Source organism: Sceloporus undulatus, chromosome 2, assembly GCF_019175285.1.
Source record: "Sceloporus undulatus isolate JIND9_A2432 ecotype Alabama chromosome 2, SceUnd_v1.1, whole genome shotgun sequence".
Taxonomy (NCBI): Eukaryota; Metazoa; Chordata; class Lepidosauria; order Squamata; family Phrynosomatidae; genus Sceloporus; species Sceloporus undulatus.
In genome coordinates, this window is record NC_056523.1 from 135,069,107 (window position 1) to 135,088,297 (window position 19,191).

Consider the following 19,191-nt stretch of genomic DNA (forward strand, 5'->3'; position numbering starts at 1 on the left):
TTAACTTGCCTTTCAATGTTGTTAAGTCTTCCACCAAAATAAAATTAATAACCCCAACACTGTAGCGTTTAACTACTAGGTTGACATCTGAATATTCAGCCTAATTCTAAATGCTAACAGTGATTCTTTTTTTAGCATACTAGCATTTTCTTCTGGGGTAGTAGTCAGTTAGGGGAATGATGCTGTCTGTGACTTAATTACACCAGGACCCTGCATTAGAGCAAGGTACAAGAAAAGAACATGAAGTTCAGCCTTGAAGTGCTGCCTCCAATAGTAAAGTCCATTTTAGAACATGTGAGAATTAGACTAAAAAATACAAAGTTCTCAATAAAATGGATTACAGGCTGCTTACAAAGACAGGATAGCTCAAAACAAAATGTCCTGCAGGTTAACTCTGTTTCTATTTGAGTGCAGGACTTTAAATACAGAGAGTTTTCTTTCCTGTCTCAAACCTTTTTGACAGTGAAATGTAAGAACCAAGATCCATCTTACAAACAAGAAAGAGAATGTGAATGGTATACAAGGCAGGCCGATGTGGACTGCAGTAATTAAATGACTTCTATCTTGATAGCACCATCTTATGTAGTAAAACTAGCAGTTTCAACCAGCCTTCTTTTGCTGAGTAGGTACTCCTCACCAAACATTGTGAAGATATTAGGACATTATGATCAGTCCAGGACAATGCAAAGCTATGGTTTAGTGTTACATAATTTTGTCCTGCATCTTTTCACACTTTCACAAAACGGTAACTAGACACTTTCATTCCCATTTTCAGTTAACTGTGGTTGAGAATTCTATCTCAGTCCCAAACTCTGCTTAGTCTTAATTAATGATAAGAAAACAAGCTAGGCTTGAAAGTTGTGATCTGAAGTTGACTTGTTTCCCTAAACTGTAAACCCACCAAAGTTTGTTCCAATTCAGATGTAATGAAAAACCACTTTTAGTTTTTAAAAAATAAAGAATGGCGCATTACAGACGCGCACAAAGTACACACAGAGTGCATAGAAAATGGTGGCGCCCTATACACATGGGTGCCGCCATGACTACGTCATGACCGCGCCACCTCCAAACAGGGCGTCGCAGAAGGGACGTAGTGGGGCTGCACGAGGGTGCCAGGATTTGCGTCACTGGCGCAGCCTCTACACGGCTGTGCCAGTGACGCAAATGAGAAGGGGGCTTTCTCCGCGTCCTCGCCGCCGCCGGATGTCCTTGGGGCATGAAGCCCCAAGGACACTCCTTTCCAGGCCGCGGGGAAGCGGCCTTTTGCCGCTTCCCCGCAGCCTGGAAAGCGGCGGATCGGGGCCTCAGAGGCTGCCGTTGTGGCAGCTGAGGCCCCGATACAGCGAGGAAAGGGCCAGTTACAGGCCGCCCCAAACGGGCGGTCTGTAACTCGCCTATGTTACTCTTTAATACTGTTAGGTCACTCTGATCTGATGTTTCATGCTTTAATAAAATTCCTCTTATATATGTGAGGTAATGTGAGAACATTTATATATTTATTATTTCATTTTTTAAAATTTTATACCACACCTTTATGGCCATGAGAATACCAAGATGGCTTGCAACAAGGTTTACACAAGATAAAGCTAAACATCCAATGATAAAAAGTTAAAACACAATTAAACAAGTTGTAATATTGAAAAAGCATTAAGTTTTAAAAATGTACAATCATTGTAAAATATGATAAAGATAAAAGTACAGCATAAACACACCATACAAAAGATTCCCCACAACCTATTAAATACCTGATTGAATAAAAATGCTAGCAAAAGGGGAGCAGAAGAGGCCAGCGTAGCCTTCTCTGGAGGGGACTTCCACATCCTGGTAAAAACCACTGAGAAGACAAACTTTGTGATGGTGTTGGGACATAAGTCCTAAGTGGCGTAGAGCTTTATAGGTCATAACTAGCACTTTGGAATGAACTGACAGCCAGTGAAACTGATCCAACAATGGAGTTAAATATTCTCTGTAGTGTATGAGAGGCTTCTGACTTCACCATCCAGAAGAATTGGGACATGCTTATTATGTATGTACATGGTACATACTTATTTACTTATTTATTTTGTTTATATTCCACTTTTCTGCCAGGACAGGACCCAGGGCGGCTTCCACAACAACACACTTCTAATGTATGTTGTTGTTGTGTGCCTTCAAGTCATTTCTGACTTATAGTGCACATAAGGTGAACTTATCATGGGACTTTCTTGGCAGATTTCTTCAGAGGGGGGTTGCTATTGCCATCCTCTGAGGCTTCCAATGTATTTGGAACATACTTATTAGGATATACTTGTTATGTACTTATTAAATTCCAAAGAAAAAGTTCCTTTTTCTAGCTTAATACAGTGCTCCCTCGGGTTACGAAATTAATTCGTTCCGCGGCTAATTTCGTAACCCGAAAAACCTTCGTAACCCGAATTGCCATAGGCGCTAATGGGAAAAAAAGCCACGGCTCTGCCACGGCTCCATTTAAAACAGCGCCGGCGTTTTTTCGTAACCCGAAAAAACGTTCGTAACCCGAAACAATAAATCCCTATGGGATTTATTCGTATCCCGAAAAATTCGTAAGCTGGGTAATTCGTATCCCGAGGTACCACTGTACAGTGAACCCTTGTTCTACGCTGGGGTTTCGTTCCAAGATCCCCTGTGGATAGTAAAATCCATGTATGCTCAAGTCCCATTAAATATAATGACATAGCAAAATGGTGTCCCTTATTTTAAAAAAGGAAAATTAAGGTTTGATATTTGAAAATTATACCTTTTTGAACATTTTCAAACCGTGGATGCTTGAATCCGTGTATAAAAAATCTATGTATAAGAAGGGCCGACTGTACTTTCAGATTCAGAATGTCTCTGTGACAAAGGGTATATTAACTGTGTTTTATTGGGCCACAAGGATTCCTGTATCTTCTTTCTGGAAAACCAGCTCAAAGTCTGTTTCATGTGACTCCCTTATTTTTGCATCACTTCCTTTATGTTTTCAAGTTGTCCATAGCTCTTAACTGTGTGTTTAAAAAAAAAAGTGAGAGTAAGAAAAATGCAGTTTGAAAGATTCATTATATCTTTCTTTCTCCTAACCATGTTTTCTTTTTCACTTCTGATTTCAGCAGGCTGGGGAGAGATGCCTGCTGTCCATGCAAAGCCTGAAGCTTCATGGGGAGAGCCTTCCTCCCCTTCTGCTGCAGTTGATAATGGCACTTCAGCATGGGGGAAGCCCCCCAGCAGTGGTACAGGGTGGGGAGATAGTTCTGCTGAGTCAGCAGGGACATATGGAAGAGTGAGCGCACCAGCTGCTGCCCCAGCACTGTGCAAACCAGGTGAGTGTGTGTTGAATGGGTTAGTGAAGATGAAAGCGACACGCCTGAGGAACTTGGACACTTCATGTATTCCTTTTATAGCTGAAGCTAAAGACAATCCAGTATCTGGAACTGATGCTTTCTTTGTCAGTGCAGATACAGCCTTATGTAATAATAAAGAAAAATGAAGGGTTATTAATAATTGGAAATACAGAGGAGGTGAAGCGCAGGAAGGTTGACTGATTTTTTTTCTCTTTGGCTTGCAGCTTCTAAATCTTCTATGCAAGAAGGCTGGGGCAGTGGTGGAGATGAAGTAAATCTCAGTACAAGTCAGTGGGAAGATGAAGAAGGAGATATGTGGAATAATACTGCTTCGCAAGAGAGCAATTCCTCTTGTAGCTCCTGGGGAAATGCCCCAAAGAAAGGACTTCAAAAGGTATGACTAAAACACTGCTGGGTTATGAAAATCAATGTGATAGGGACCCAGATGACTCAGTACTGATTTTAGTAATGCCCTGATTTTAGTAATGCCAAGTTATTTTATAAAGAATGAAAGCCATTATTTCCAAACATCACTGCAGTACAAATGATAAGAAGGTGGAACAGATAGTTATAGTTAGCTGCTGATTATCTGTGCCTGCTGTTGGAAAGGAGGAATGGACTGCAATTCTTTTGTTGTTGTTTTTGGCCCTCCTGTGATACACTGATAGAGATGTTCTTCAACCACATGTGCACACACTGGTAGAAACATTAATACCTCTAATTGTATTGCAGTATTTTGGAATCATCCAGAGGGTATATTAATAATCAGAGTTCAGGACATTATTATAGGGTTGTCCAGTTGAATTATAAACAGTTTTAAAAACATATCAGTTCCGGGCGGGCTATGGAGTTGAGACTGCCATGGTCACCTTAGTCGATAATCTCCGTCCGGGCATGGACAGGGGAAGCATGTCCCTGTTAGTGCTTTTGGACATCTCGGCAGCTTTCGATACCATTGACCATGGTATCCTTCTGGAATGCCTGAGGAAGTTAGGTATCGGGGGCACCGCGCTCCAGTGGTTCCGTTCCTACCTCTCGGGTAGATTCCAGATGGTGCAGCTAGGGAACGTTTGCTCCGATAAGAGGGCGCTTTCATCTGGTGTCCCTCAAGGAGCTATTCTGTCCCCCATGCTATTCAATATTTACATGAAACCGCTGGGAGACATCATCCGGAGACACGGGGCGCGGTGTTATCAGTACACTGATGACACCCAAATATACTTCTCTGTGTCTCCGACTGATGCAGTGACTAGGGATGGCATCTCTCCTCTAAATGCCTGCTTGGAGTCGGTAATGGGCTGGATGAGGGAAAACAAACTCAGCCTGAATCCAGAGAAAACGGAAGTACTGGTGATAGGTTCATTGGGCCCGGGTAGTGGAATTTGTCCACCTGTCCTGAATGGGGTCACGCTCCCCCTGAAGGACTCAGTTTGCAGTCTGGGGGTGCTTCTGGACTCGTCGCTCCAATTGACATCTCAACTGGATGCAACAGTCAGAAGCGCTTGTTATCAGCTTCGGCTGATACGCCAGCTGCGACCCTACCTGGATCGAAGAGACCTTGAAACTGTAGTACACGCTCTGGTAACCTCTCGATTGGATTTCTGTAATGCGCTCTACATGGGGCAACCCTTGTACCAAACCCGAAAGCTGCAGATAGTGCAAAACATGGCAGCGAGATTGGTCGCTGGTGGTTCCAGGTCAGACCATATAACACCTATTTTGAAAGATCTCCATTGGCTGCCTATTTGCTTCCGGGCACAATACAAGGTGTTGGTTATTACCTATAAAGCCCTAAATGGCTTGGGCCCAGGGTACTTGGAGGACTGCCTCTCCCCATATAATCCGCCCCGCACACTCAGGTCTGCAGGGAAAAACTTGCTGGAGGTCCCAACAGTGCATTATGTGAGGCCCCGAGAATATGGAATAATCTCCCTGATGAGCTCTGCTCCACCACATCTTTGGACTTGTTTAAGAAGAATCTCAAGACCTTCTTCTTTTCCCAAGCTTTCCCGCCATGAGATGTGACTTTAGTTTCCCCCCTCTATTTGATAACGACTCTGGCTATGTTTTTCTGGATTCCCCTACTCAGCTACTCGAGTATTAGTTTTATATGCTGTTTTATATCTTGTTTTATCTGTTTTATCGATTATTGTAATTTTATCTGGATTTGTGCGCTGCTTTGATCTGAATTGGAAAAGCGGGATAGAAATAAACTATTATTATTATTATTATTATTATTATTATTATTATTATTATTATTACTATTAAATAATACTTTAAAAGGAACACATCCAGCCATGAATATCCCTCTCCTTATATCCCACAGTTGTTTGCTGATAGCCTGCCTGAATAGATCGACATTGAATAGTTATTTTTCTTAGTGCCTTAGAACCAAGGGTTGTGCTGTGTTTTAACTATGCACTTGTCATAATTAGCTGATAATGGCTTTCATGGATGTCACAAAATTCCTGCATGAGGGGATGGGATCTCCGGTGGTTGCTCTCTGGAGACTTTTGAATCCAGATATTTTGTGTAAACTAAATTTTTACATTAGCAACCTTACTATCAGTGGTAAATCATCCTCTGAAATAAGAGGCTTGGAGCTTTTGACAACGTGGTTGTTAGATGCCCTCTACCTTGTTGATGGAGCCACCTATATGTGAGGAGAGCTTTAAACCAGTTTGAAAGACCACTTGACTATAGCTGACTGCATACTTAGCAGTGATGGAACATACAACGGGAACTATTTGATGGACTATGCAGTGACACTGATAATGATAAAGAAATCATTAGTCTCTTCCAGATCCCCAGCAAAATTGTCCACTGTAAAAAAAAGTTTCTTGTGACACTGGTGGAATACCCATTTACAGCACTTGGTGACATATTTGCAAGGCACACAATTAAGTCTCCAGCCAGTATTTTTTTTAAAAAGGATCTAACTTCTGTATTATATTTTAATGCATGCCAGAATATAGTTAAATCTTTTAGGATAAGGCATGGGACCAAACTGAGGTTTTTGCTGTGGAAAAATTAATCTTAAGAATGTTACTAATTGTATGAACTATTATTATCGTTCTTTTGGTAACTGTATAATCCTTCTGTACGGATCAGAAACAACTGGGAACAAACTGTGCTTAGTAGCTTCTTGGGACTGCCATTTGAGGGCAGTGATTGGCACAGATAGATTCAGCATAAATAACAGACATTCTCATTCCTCTCAGTCCCCTGAACACAACCATTTCTACTAAAGGAATGCAGTTTCTGTCCTGTACCCATCCCACACTGAAATGGATCTAAATGATTTGTGCCATCCAGCAAAGTGGAAGCTTTTACTTTCAATTTTGCAGTAGTCGGTCACATATTCACAAACTATTTAACCATCATTTGTTATTGTTTATGATTTTGGCTTGTTCATATATCAGAGTTCCTTCTATTTGTCGATAATGGAAATTTGAGGCTCATTCAAAAACGGGGTGGTTTTAAAGGGGTGGGGGAGGGAGAGAAGGGAAAGGAAGGGAAGAAATGACTTTGTGGCCCCAAGGCTCACTGAGTTAAGCCACAGTATAGTGTTCTGTTTAAACAAGCCAATATTGAGGGTGTTGGGATATATGAATGCATCATACACTACATATGTGAATTTCCCCCCAAACTTAATACAGCCAGCCCTCAGTATCCGCAGGCTTTGCCATCCATGGATCCAAGCATCCACAGACAGCAAGTCCATGTGTCCCCAATGCCAGCATGTGCATACGGCCACATCGCCATTAAGTTCTGTTGTCCCCAATGGCAGCGTGTCCCCATGTATGTGCTGCCATGGGACAGTGAGGGCTGTCCCTAATGGTGCACATGTCAACCTTAGGGACAACTCAGGCTTGAGCATCTGTGGATTTTGGTATCTGTGGGGCGAGGGGCCAGAACTGATCCCCTGCTGATACCAAAGGCTGTTTGTATACAATAGGCTCTAGGGACCACTTCCCACAGAGCATTTTCCGCCGTGGCCCCCAAGTTTTGGAATGATTTGCCAGAAGAGATCCGTCTCGTTACCACCTTGGATGCTTTCAAGAAGGCACTGAAGACGGATCTCTTCCAGCGAGCCTACCCACCAAACCTGCTGTAAAATTCTCACCTCTGTCAGTATTGTATGTTTTTTACGGAGAGTCGACCACCTGTATTGTATTGATAGTAATGTATATTTTTATGTTATCTATTTAATATTGTTGAAATATGTTTTTATAGTTGAAATTTGCTGACTGCTGTCATCTCGCCTCGATCCACAGGGAAATAGAAATAAAATTTTATTATTATTATATTATTATATTGGCAGGGAATCGGTTCTGCACCCCACCCCCACCCCTGTACAAATGCCAAAAATTGTAAACAATTGCCCCCCAATTAGTCAGTGGCGGCGGCATGAATACGCATGGTGGCATATGGCAATCCACAGGTACCCAAAATCACAGATCAAAAGTCCACCAGTACGGGCAGGCCCACTGTATTTATAAGGAATTGTTCATGTGGATTTGCATAGTATGTTTCCCAGCTGTAAATTTATACTTCAGCCCTCATTACTCTACCTAAGAGTATCTCATTGAATTCAGCAAGACTGACTTTTGAGTGAACATACTGAAGGTTAGAGCTTGGAAATTTACTTTTTAAAGTAATTGCTTACAGTTACAGTTCAAATAGCTCTCTCAGAGTACAGTAGTTACAATTGGATTCAGATTTCAAGAAAGATTCCACCTGAAAATTAAGAAGCACTTCTTTACTAGAATAACTGTTTGACAGTGGAATAGATTGCTTCAGATGGTGGTGGAGTTTCCATCTTTGAAGGTCTTTAAACAGAGCTTGGATAGGTATCCTTGAGTAATGCTGTAATTGTGAATACTTGCATGGCAGGAGGTTGCTCTTGCCAACTTGTAAGATTTTATTACTCTATTACTATATTATTATAGTTGACTTTTTTTCCTTTTAAATAAGGTAGCCTTACTTCCCTGATTGTAAAAAAAAAACCTATAATTATTTTTAGTTACCTTAAAAACTACATCTGATTACTACAAACCTGGCCTGTGGTACAAACTCCATTCTACTCCCATCCACCTTGCCATCACCTCAGAGCCCAAATGGAGCACAAAACACAGCATAAATGGCTCTTGAGCTGTTCTCCGCACCACCATTTAATAATGCTGTCCCCATAAGTGTAAAAATAACTTTAAAAGTTAGGTATGGTGTAAACAGAATGAAGTTATTGCTTATTAAGTTACAGCTATATTAGGTAGTTAGACCTTTGTTACTACAGAAAGGAGTTAATGGCATGTAACTAGCTATATGTAACTAGCTACTTACAGCGTCTCTAAGAATGCACTATTAAAAGATTTTCCCATGCTGATTCTCAGGGCATGAAGACATCTAGTAAGCAAGATGAGGCCTGGATCATGAACCGTCTGATAAAACAGCTCACAGACATGGGCTTCCCAGTGAGTAGCACTGATATTCCAGTATCTCCAGTACAAACATACCTGGTAAAAGACCCTTTTGAACTGCATAGATGGGGTGAAAGGGGAGAGATTTGTCTGATGCCATATAATTTTCCCAAAACAGAACATTTAAACTACTGTCTAGTTCCAGTTTCTGTGACCAAGTAGTGTTGGTCCTGAAATCAATCTGTTAAGTTTGCTAAGGATTCCACTATCTCAGACTTAATATTTAACTTCAGCTTGGACTGCAGATTGCCAGGTAATGAAGTTTACCTCTGTGCAATGGAAAATAATACCTGCAGATCGGACTACTGCTAAATTCACAGGACTGGTCTTGGCTTTTTTCTCTGATCCACTATCACCATCTTTTGAACATTAAATGTTGGCAGATGTGAAAGAGCACAGAGACAGTGTCAGAGTACCATGTTAAGACCACTTGGCAAAGAAAGGAGTGGGTTTCAGGTGCTACTAAATGTGGCTCTTCGAAAACCTGCTAACTCCAGTTTAAAAAAATGCTGACTGTATTGGTGTACAATTGTACTATTTGAGTCAGGTGAATGACTTGAACAAAATAATTTAATTTGTTCGTTTGGCTGTAATCGCTAGGTGTGTTTTTCTGTTGTTTTTACAATTGTCTATAGTATTGGTTTTGAAGAAGCCCACTTTCTCATTTTTGCAGAGAGAGCCAGCAGAAGAGGCCTTGAAGAGTAACAGTATGAATCTAGATCAGGCCATGAGTAAGTATTTCTGTAACTGACATAGATATTTTAGAATGTTGATCTGTTACAATGAACTCAGCATCATTTCTCCTTACAGCATTTTATCGATAGGCTGGGTTAGTTGTCAGTTATCTTCCATTAAGAGTTAATGCTTTAAAAGGCAAAACGCATTTTAAATGTTGACTCACAAAATGTAATGAAGAGAAATCTTTTAGCACCTTTGAGACTAACTGAAAGAAAGAAGTTGGCAGCTTGACCTTTCGTAGACTTCAGTCTACTTCCTCAGATGCTATGAAAGCTCAAGTTGCCAACTTCTTTCTTTCAGTTAGTCTCAAAGGTGCTACAAGATCTCTACATACTGATTCTACAGACTAACACAGCTATATCTTAAAATGTAATAAAGTCAGCAGGAGTGTAGAAACAGCTGTATCAAAAGGGGTGTCATTTTATCTTTATAACTTTATTTTGAAATGTTTCCTTAATTTTCATTTATGTCTTCACGTTGTTTACTATTTGCAGGTGCTCTGCTGGAAAAGAAGGTGGAAATGGACAAGCGTGGAATGGGAGTGGCTGACTACAATGGAATGGTCACCAAACCCCTTGGCTGCCGCCCACCACCAATCTCCAAAGAGTCTTCCATGGACCGCCCCACTTTCCTTGACAAGGTAGGCGCAGCATCCTGCAAATGTAGATGGTAGACTTTGTGGAAAGTGAAAGGGAATACTGAACAATAAAACCTATCAGAAAGCAGTAGGAGCAAAATGCTTTGCCTTTTCGTTATATTTCCTTGGCTTTTTTCCTTGATACTGGTAAAATGTATCAGTTAGCATGGTACAATGGACCTTTCCCTTATGCGGGGGGATCCATTCCAGATCCCGCAAAGTAGGGAAATTCCATGTATGCTTGTGCCCCATTGAAAACAATGGGGCGCATGCTCACGGTGACATGCAGGGCATATGTTTGATTGTCATGTGGCTTCAGCGTAAGCTTGAAGTTGTGTACAGTGCACCCACGCATAGCACAGGCACGGTGTATAATGGTTTGATTGTTGGTCTATGGCTCTGTGAGAACAGGATTTGAATCCCTGTTTCACTGTGGAAGCCCCCTGGGTGACTTTGGACAAATCACACTCCTGGCAGTAGCAAATCTCCTCAGAATAAATCTTGCCAAGAAAACACTATGATAGGATTATAAGTCAGGGTTGACTTGGAAGACACGTAACAACAACTACTTGTAAAATGGAGCATTATTGCTTCCCTGGGGAGGGAAATGTTCTATTTCATTTCCTTAAGAACTGATGTGCTATAATGTAGATATTTGGCATTGACACTGTATCCCCAGGCACTTGATGTTTTTGGCTGTTCTTTTATGGGGAGCTTTTGGCCCTCCAGATGTTTTCAACTACAACTCCTGACACTCTCTTATCATTTTAACTATCCTAGATAGGACTAGTGGTAGTTGTAAACCAGAGTATCTGGAGGGCAAGAGATTGCCCCCACTTGTTTACAGGAATAGATTTGACCTATTTGTACCCACAATTTGTTAATAATGCACCAGATGATGAGGTTTGTGTAAAATGTAAGGGCTAGTTCCTTCTAAGAACTGGACAAAAAATAGTTCATTCTTGTGTTGGGGTTTAACAGTAAGCCTTTGTGACTCAAAGTACATTAAATTAATATTTGTGTTTTACAATGTTACCATTATTGGTGCAAATTTCCCTTACACTCCAACATGTGATAGAATCAAAAAATCTGGCAGTTAGCTAAAATTCATTTAGTCCATTCCCTTTTAGTAAAGTAGAATTCAGGAAATGCCACCACTGTTTCATCACCTTTTTGTGTTATGTACTCTCATGGTGTACATGGGAATTAGTATGATGTTGTGTTCAGAGTGTTAGATTCTGACTAGAGAGAGACAAATTCCTACTCGACATTATAGTTTGTTGAACCCATCACTAATTTGTGTTGTGTCAAGGAAGCAAAACATCCAGGAGGAATACTTCCTGATCTCAAAAACTCCAGGAAGAATACAACCTGTAAATGATACACAAAATAAAATAATAATCTCTAACCCAGCTCTATTCTGAACAGATTTGTTGCTTAGATCAATCCTTTGATTGGCTTTTGAAAGGCAGTTTTCAAGTGGACAGTTTACAATTTGACCTGAAGTATCACATTTTCAGGAGAATCAGTGTGGTGTAGTGGTTTAAGCATTGGACTACAATTCTGGAGATCAGGGTTCGATTCCCCTCTTGGCTGTGGAAATCCACTGGTGACCTTTGGCAAGTCCACGTCTCAGCCCTGGAAAACCCCATGATATATGTTGTGTAACATCAAAAGTCATTTCTGACTTATGGTTACCCTTAGGCAGGGGTGGGGAACCTACTGTCCTCTAGCTTCTGATGAACTACCATTCCCATCATGCCTCACCACTAGCCATGCTGAAGGAAGTTTTAGCCGAGTTCATGAGGGCTTGGTTGTAGCTCCTCCCCTTATGGTAAAACTACATGTAGTATCACCATAAAGGGAGGAGCTACAACCAAGCCCACATGAGCAGTGTTGCTAATTTTGGGAATTTCCCCCAGAAATTGGGATTTTAAAAATTTTTCTGTGTCATTAATTTCCGGGAAGATTCAGCCTTCAGGGAAATTCAACCTTCCCACCCAAAAAACCCAACCAAAAATACCTTCCCACACCCAAAAAACCTCCCAACATACTTCCATCCTAGAAGTCCTGCCCCTTTTAGCCTTCCCATAGTGCCTTGCACATGCCCCCAACCCAGAACCAGGACGTCCCACTCCCATTCTGGAAAATTTGGGGGGGGAGCATTCTGGGAAGCCAATCAGGGAATTTCCTTCAAGGGTGATTGGCAACGATGCACATGAGCTGGACTAAAACTTCCTAGTATTACCATAAAAGGAGCTACAACCAAGTCCTCATGAATTTGGCTAAAACTTCCTTCAGCTAGGCTGTTGATGAGGCATGATGGGAATGATAGTTCATCAGAATCTGGAGGGCTATATGTTCCCCATCCCTGCCTTAGGGTCACCATAAATCAGAAATGACTTTTGAAAGCAAACAACAACTTCACACTTCTCTGATTATGTTTTACATAATACAGTGTGCCCTTGGCTTACATGGGGGATCCGTTACGTGGGGGATCCTAAGTCAAATACCATGCATGCTCAAGCCCCATTCAAGTGAATGGGGCTCGTGCATGCGGCGGCACGGCAGCATGCACGCACCATGGGCGTACACCCCATTCATCCAAATGGGACGTGCCACCCCTTGCACCCCGCACGCTCCTGTGCGGCTTTACATATATGCTCAAAGCCGCATATAACGTGGGCACACTGTAATAATTAAATACAATATACAAATATTTTGAGCAGTAATACTCAAGTACAACAGATGATTTAGATGTAGTCCATTTTTAAAAACCCACATCTGGTTTTCTCTTTGAGCCCTGATTTCTTGATGCTTCTTTCTCATTAGTATAGGATCTCATTAGTGTAAGAGAAGTTGCTAAGCAGATGAATTTTAACAAAAATAATTGTGTAGTATTAGGACATGATGGTGCAGGTGTATGTTCAGCCAGATATGTTATATGAAAACTTAGCTGTGCCCAGGTATTGGACCTTGACCCATAGTGATTCTTGTCAGTTTTTCCCCTTTTGGAGTTTTTCTCCCACGCCAGAAAACTGGAGTTACCCAAAAAATTATATGAAGAGGTCAAGTGTGCATTGTTACTGAACTTTCCATTCAATGAGATTGCTTCCATTCATATTAATTTCCCATAGTAGATTTCTTTCTGGAAATGGGAAATTTCACTCTTCAGAGAAGTTAAGTTTTCTCACTGTAACAATATTTCTACATTCAACATGCATTTTACAAAGAGATCTTGAATGCCAGTATTTACTTTGCACAAGCTAAAGATACTTGTATTGCATGATCAACTTTGGAGTCTGTGTGAACATTTATCAGCAACATTCCACAGACACTTTGTATGTAAATAGAATCCATGATTTACATAGAACAGTCCAGTTGCAAGTAGGAATATAGAAGGAATATAGGACGATTAAAAACTACTGCCTCTTAAGACGCAAGGAAGATTGCAAACAGCTCATGACCTGAGGAAAACAAATCCTTGAACCTGTTACTGTCATGCAAGCTGCAGTTTGTGGACCATGACGGATATTCTTGCAGAATGTTAAGCTTGTTGAGCTGAAAGACCTTGGGGATATGATTAGAAAATGTCAATGTCCTCCCTCAGGGCTTTCCAGCACTAAACTAAGTATCACTTGGTTGAAGAAACATTGCCTAGGCCTCTACAAGGAGCTACTGGAAAACTCCTATTAGTAGGATGTATCTAGGACAGACCTTTTGTGTTTAGCACTGAATAATACCTCACCCCTTTTAGGAACACAGAATATTTCCTGGCAGTTAATAATATTCTGAGTGAATTGGTTAGGAGATGGTTCAAAATAGCTGTAAAATGACTGCTTTTAAGAAGTGAATGAAGAGCATGCATTCTTGAAGTTATAATTATTTGCAAACTGCACAGCAAATTTAGGATTTTTTCCACATGGTTTCAGGCTTTTACATGTCAAACGTTTGCTCACTGAAGGAGATATTTAGGCATTGAACACTTAATCTAGTGCCACAGAGGGCAAGACCCTTACTAAGCTCCCTGCTGCAATATTAAATTACTGGGGTTGTATATGGCTTGCTTTGTGCATAATATCTATTATTATTATTATTATTATTATTATTATTATTATTATTATTATTATTATTATTATTATTGCCCCATGGTCCAACATGGTAGTAATAGACCCTTTCTCTTCCTGTGTTAATTGCTTGATGGCACATAAACTGGGCCTGCTTGTATGTAATATGCATGTTATATGCAGTGGTTCATCTTGCAAATTATGTCAGTTTTCCCCATCCTGTCACTTCCGGAAAGGACACAGGCCCTCTACCCTCTGGTCTCACAGGACTCTGTGGTGTATCCTTCTGTGATATAGAGCTCATTCAAGGCAAATGTGGTGGCTGTGCAGCCCCCAGTTGGTGAGAGAAGATGAGAGTCCCTACATATTCCTAATAAGGATAAACTAAGATCCAGCTATGAATTATGATCCTGCTTTGTTCACTAAATAGAGTTCCATCTTATCACAGTTCCCTGAGTGTGGATGCAACAGGAAATGCTTGCTATTTTAAGAACTTTTAACAGAAGACGGGGAAGAGGGAACAGACAAATGCAAGATGCATAGATTGATCAATCAATCAATCTTTTTATTTATACCCTACCTTTTCCTCAAAACTGGGACTCAGAGTACTGTAGTTAAGATTGGGACTCAAGGTGGCTTATCCACTATGTCATGTGTATGTAACAGAAAACCATAATTTAGTCTTACATCCAGACTGACTTACTGTGTTTATTCTTTGTTAAGCCCAAATATTCTAACTGTACACAGAAATACTTTGGTTCATCATAGTCACAAATCTCAAAGTCGAAGCTGAGCCTCCTAGTCAAACAATGGGTAGAGAGAAGAAATCTTCTCAAGTCCTTTTCACAGGTTTCCACTGTTATGAGATGGCTTCAATGGTGGCGGAGGAGGAGGTGGGTGCCCATTTTCAAAGGTTTTCCCCCCCCAAAGTGCACTTTCTGTGTACAGTAGAGTCTCGGTGAAGAAGCATGGGACGTCGGATTGGGGACAAAAGTCCCTCGCCTTGCCTCCTCCCTCCCTCCCTCCTTCCCTCCCTCCCTCCCTTCCTAGTTCCCTACTTACCTTCCCTGCTTGGGTCAGGCTTCTCCCTTTGGCCTGAGGAAAATGAAGCCGCCAAGGAGAGGCCTGGGGCTGTCCTCTGCAGCCGCTGAGTCCTCGCCTTCCCTGCTCCCTTCCCTTCCCTTCAAAGAGCTCCAAAGAGCCCTTTGGAGGAAAGGGGAGGTCTGAGGAGAGTGGCCCTTCAGGAGCCTGCATCCTCGATCTAGGCTTGTCCTCTGCTGCCCAGGCTTCTCCTTTCTGGGGATTTCCTCTCCCCCGAAGGGGCTGGGGGGAAGGAAAGTGAAGCTGGGAGGGAGAGGCTTAGATCTGCTTTAAAAAAACACATGTCCTACATTTTCCCCCAGTTTGGAGGTCCTGATTTATGGCAACCCTAGCTGTGACTAAGTTGGACAATGCTGATCTATAGAATAGGCTCCATTAAAGCACATATTTGGGGTCTCTCTTACTGATATCAATGAAACATAAGCATATAAATGTTTTTTTCCTTGGGCCAGACTTAACAAGGCAGAATTGTAATCAATCTATTTAGTAACTTCCTTGTCTCCTGCCTCACTCCTCTGATTGAATAGTGAGGGGTTCTGAAAAAAAAATGAGTTCACTGATATATCTGCATCAAGTGTTGGGTGTTTATAAGCAAAGTGACCATTATTCCAATGTTTAAAAACAGTTTCTTGTCATATAGATAACAGCAGAAGGCACAGAGAATGAATGGAATATTTTTTCTGAACAGCTGAATTGCATTTCAGGGGAATAACTAAAATAAGAATTAGTTATCATATATATTGCCAAAAAGTTGTTCAAGAGAGTTCGCTGAGGACTTTATCATGTGTACATGAACTATTTATAACTGTAGTTTGTACTCCATATGTCTGTGCGCAGTTTTTGTTAGGACAGAGCCCCAACACTGGGGTCGGGCCTTTGGATTTCAGATTAACCAAAATATTGTTCTGTATTTTGTCCCTTTTCATTTTGTTAAGTGGTAGAAAGGAGGAAATAACCAAGAGCATGAAAGTAAAGATTGGAGAGCAATATATTTCAGAGACATGCTCTTGCCTTTCCAATTGAGACAAGTGATGGATTGCCATGTAATGACCACTTCTTGGCATGATGTTTGCACTTGTTGTTCTACATATTTGAGAATTAATAGTTCTGATGTTTTAAGAAATGCAAAGTAAAAAGGAAAGACAAACAGTACCTTAATTTTGTTTCTCTTTTTCTTCTTCCTTCCACCCCATACTTTTCATTATGTATTCCTCATGCCTTTTTAAACAATATTTTGATCTTTTATTCATCCATGTTCCACTTATATTTCCATGGGAAACTGTTTTGTGCACTGTCTGTACCTGGACACTGCACACAGCTCACCCTTTCTTTTTTCAATCAGGATGGCGGCCTAGTGGAAGAGCCCACTACTTCACCATTTTTGCCTTCACCAAGCCTGAAGCTCCCCCTTTCAAACAGTGCACTCCCTAATCAGACCCTGGGTGGGATTGCCTCAGGGCTGGGCATGCAAAACTTGAATTCTTCTAGACAGGTAAGGTACCTTTTGAGTGAAACTGTATGTGAATGTCAGCACTCTTGTCCTTACTGGTCCAAGAAATGTTTTGTTTTTCAGTGTTCATTTAAAATCTACCCCCCCCCCCTTTTAAAAAAAGTAAGCGATAAGGTGTAAGTTAAACACCATTTCACCCCCCCCCCCCCCCCTGATTTTTACTATATGTCAAGAGGACCAAACCCTGCTCTTGTTTCTCTTTCCGCCAACTTCTCCAGAGCTTTTTCGTGTGATTCTTTTAATGCCACTGACCCTCTGGCATTTCTTGTACTTGCAGAAATGATACTTCTCTCAGCTTGGAGTTCCTTTCCAACTTGTGTCTCCTCTTTTCACCTCTTCAACCCACCTGTCTGCAACTGCAGCTCTCTTGGTTGCACTGTGTGGCTGGCAGATGGGGCCAAACTGGTTCTCATTTTCAAACTGTCCAAACGCTATGGTTGGCAAGGCTACTAAGCCTGAGAGATGAAGCCAGTTGTCATCACTAGACAATCCAGAGACTTAAGAATTTCTCTGTACCAGTACTGACCCCTCTATCCCCCACTGTTCATTCATCTTCCATGTTAATTAGCAGTGCTAATCTCTTAAAGCACACAAAACTAGCAAGATGCCATGGCAGGCTAAAATCCAGAGAATATGTGCTATCTCTTTCTCACGGACTACTGTAGTTGGTATGCTATGAAGCTGTAACCCTAATGTGTTACCTTGGATGCTCTAGCAGACGTATAGAACAGATATTTCCAGACTCAATTCAAAGGGCCAGTTTTGACCTTCAGAGCTCTACTGAAGGAAATGTCTGTTCCCATATGAACCTGCCCAAGCACTGAGATCTAGGTTGGAAGACATGCCTATTATTGTTTTTCATTATTATTTATGGTTTCATACTCTTACTTGTTTCTAACAGTTGGCTTACACAAATCTACAGAGTACAAAGTAAGATGAAAATGGAACCAAAAAAGAAGCCAAGAGGAGTTAAAAAAAACAAAAAAGGACAATTTTAGAAGCAGATGACTACACATTAACGACTTGGGGGCTGTCAGTAGGAGCACTTCTGTCTAACATTTCTACTGTCAACTTTGACCTTGACACAGACAAAGAAATATATGGGGTGCCTGTGAGCATATCCATTTTGCCTTTCTCTCAGGACCAAGTGGTTGACTTCTCCTTTTACAGAGGGGAGATTATTAGAGAGGAAGATGGAACAATCTAACTTTGAGAAATGAAACCCTAGAAGGTTCAGGGACTTGGTGAGAAAACAACATGAAGATACTGTTCCCATCACTTCATAGGCAGGATCTGCTCTGTTGTGGAATGGAGTATTTGAAATACTTTCTCAAAGGATATCATCTCCACCCTTAATGTAGATAAATCCCAGATAGATAGATAGATAGATAGATGTGAAATGTCATAGGAGGAGTAGCTCTATGTGTTATAGTACTGACTATCAGTGATTGATGGCTAAAGAACAACATGTGATAAACTTTGCTACAATTTAGCTTCAGAAATAGTGTCATTGTAGTGCTTCCTTATTTGTTATTATGTAATTATGATTATTTAGACTGCTTTGGCCTAAAGATATCAAGGCAATGTACAATAATTAAAAATAAGAGTAAACACAGATTACAACTTTTACATTTTCCACAAAAACAAATGATCATGTTGGCCTATGTTGCATAATTTTGCAAACATTTTTAAAATACCGTATTTTCTGGCATACAAGACGACTTTTTGACCCTCTGAAATGGGGTCAAAAGTTGGGGGCCGTCTTGTACGCTAGTAACAAGAGAGCCCCAGGAACCCAGCACACTTACCTGGTTGTCCTGCCGGCTTCCAAAGCCCTCCAGAGCCCTTCGGAAGCCGGCGTTTGTGGGCATCAGGCCCCCTAAACTTGGCCTATAGTAGGCCAGGGCACTGCCTGCATGCAAGGCAGGCTTTGCAGGCCTCAGCAAAGGCCTGGGGTAAATAAAAATAAAAAACGAGAGAGAGAGAGAGCGAGGGATAGAGAGAGAGAGGGAGATAGACAGAGATAGAGAGAGAAATAGATAGAGAGAGAGAGAGAGATGAGACAGAGAGAGAGAAATAGATAGAGAGGGTGGGAGATAGACAGAGATAGATAGATAGATAGATAGATAGATAGATAGATAGATAGATAGATAGATGAGAGAGAGAGAGGGAGATAGAGAGAGGGAGATAGACAGAGATAGAGAGAGGGGGGAGAGAGAGAAATAGATAGATTGAGATAGATAGAGATAAATAGAGAGAGAGAGAGATGAGACATAGATAGATAGATAGATAGATAGATAGATAGATAGATAGATAGATAGAT

General features: G+C 41.1%; 1 protein-coding gene across 1 annotated transcript in view; it reads left to right on the forward strand.

Annotated features, from left to right (window-relative positions):
* The window catches only part of TNRC6C (trinucleotide repeat containing adaptor 6C), a 167,494-nt gene that overhangs the window by 93,973 nt on the left and 54,330 nt on the right, over positions 1-19,191 (forward strand). Inside the window, 6 exon segments of the mRNA XM_042448122.1 lie at positions 3,105-3,314; positions 3,560-3,729; positions 8,729-8,809; positions 9,489-9,546; positions 10,048-10,193; positions 16,701-16,850. Coding sequence (XP_042304056.1) covers positions 3,105-3,314; positions 3,560-3,729; positions 8,729-8,809; positions 9,489-9,546; positions 10,048-10,193; positions 16,701-16,850 — 815 coding nt within the window.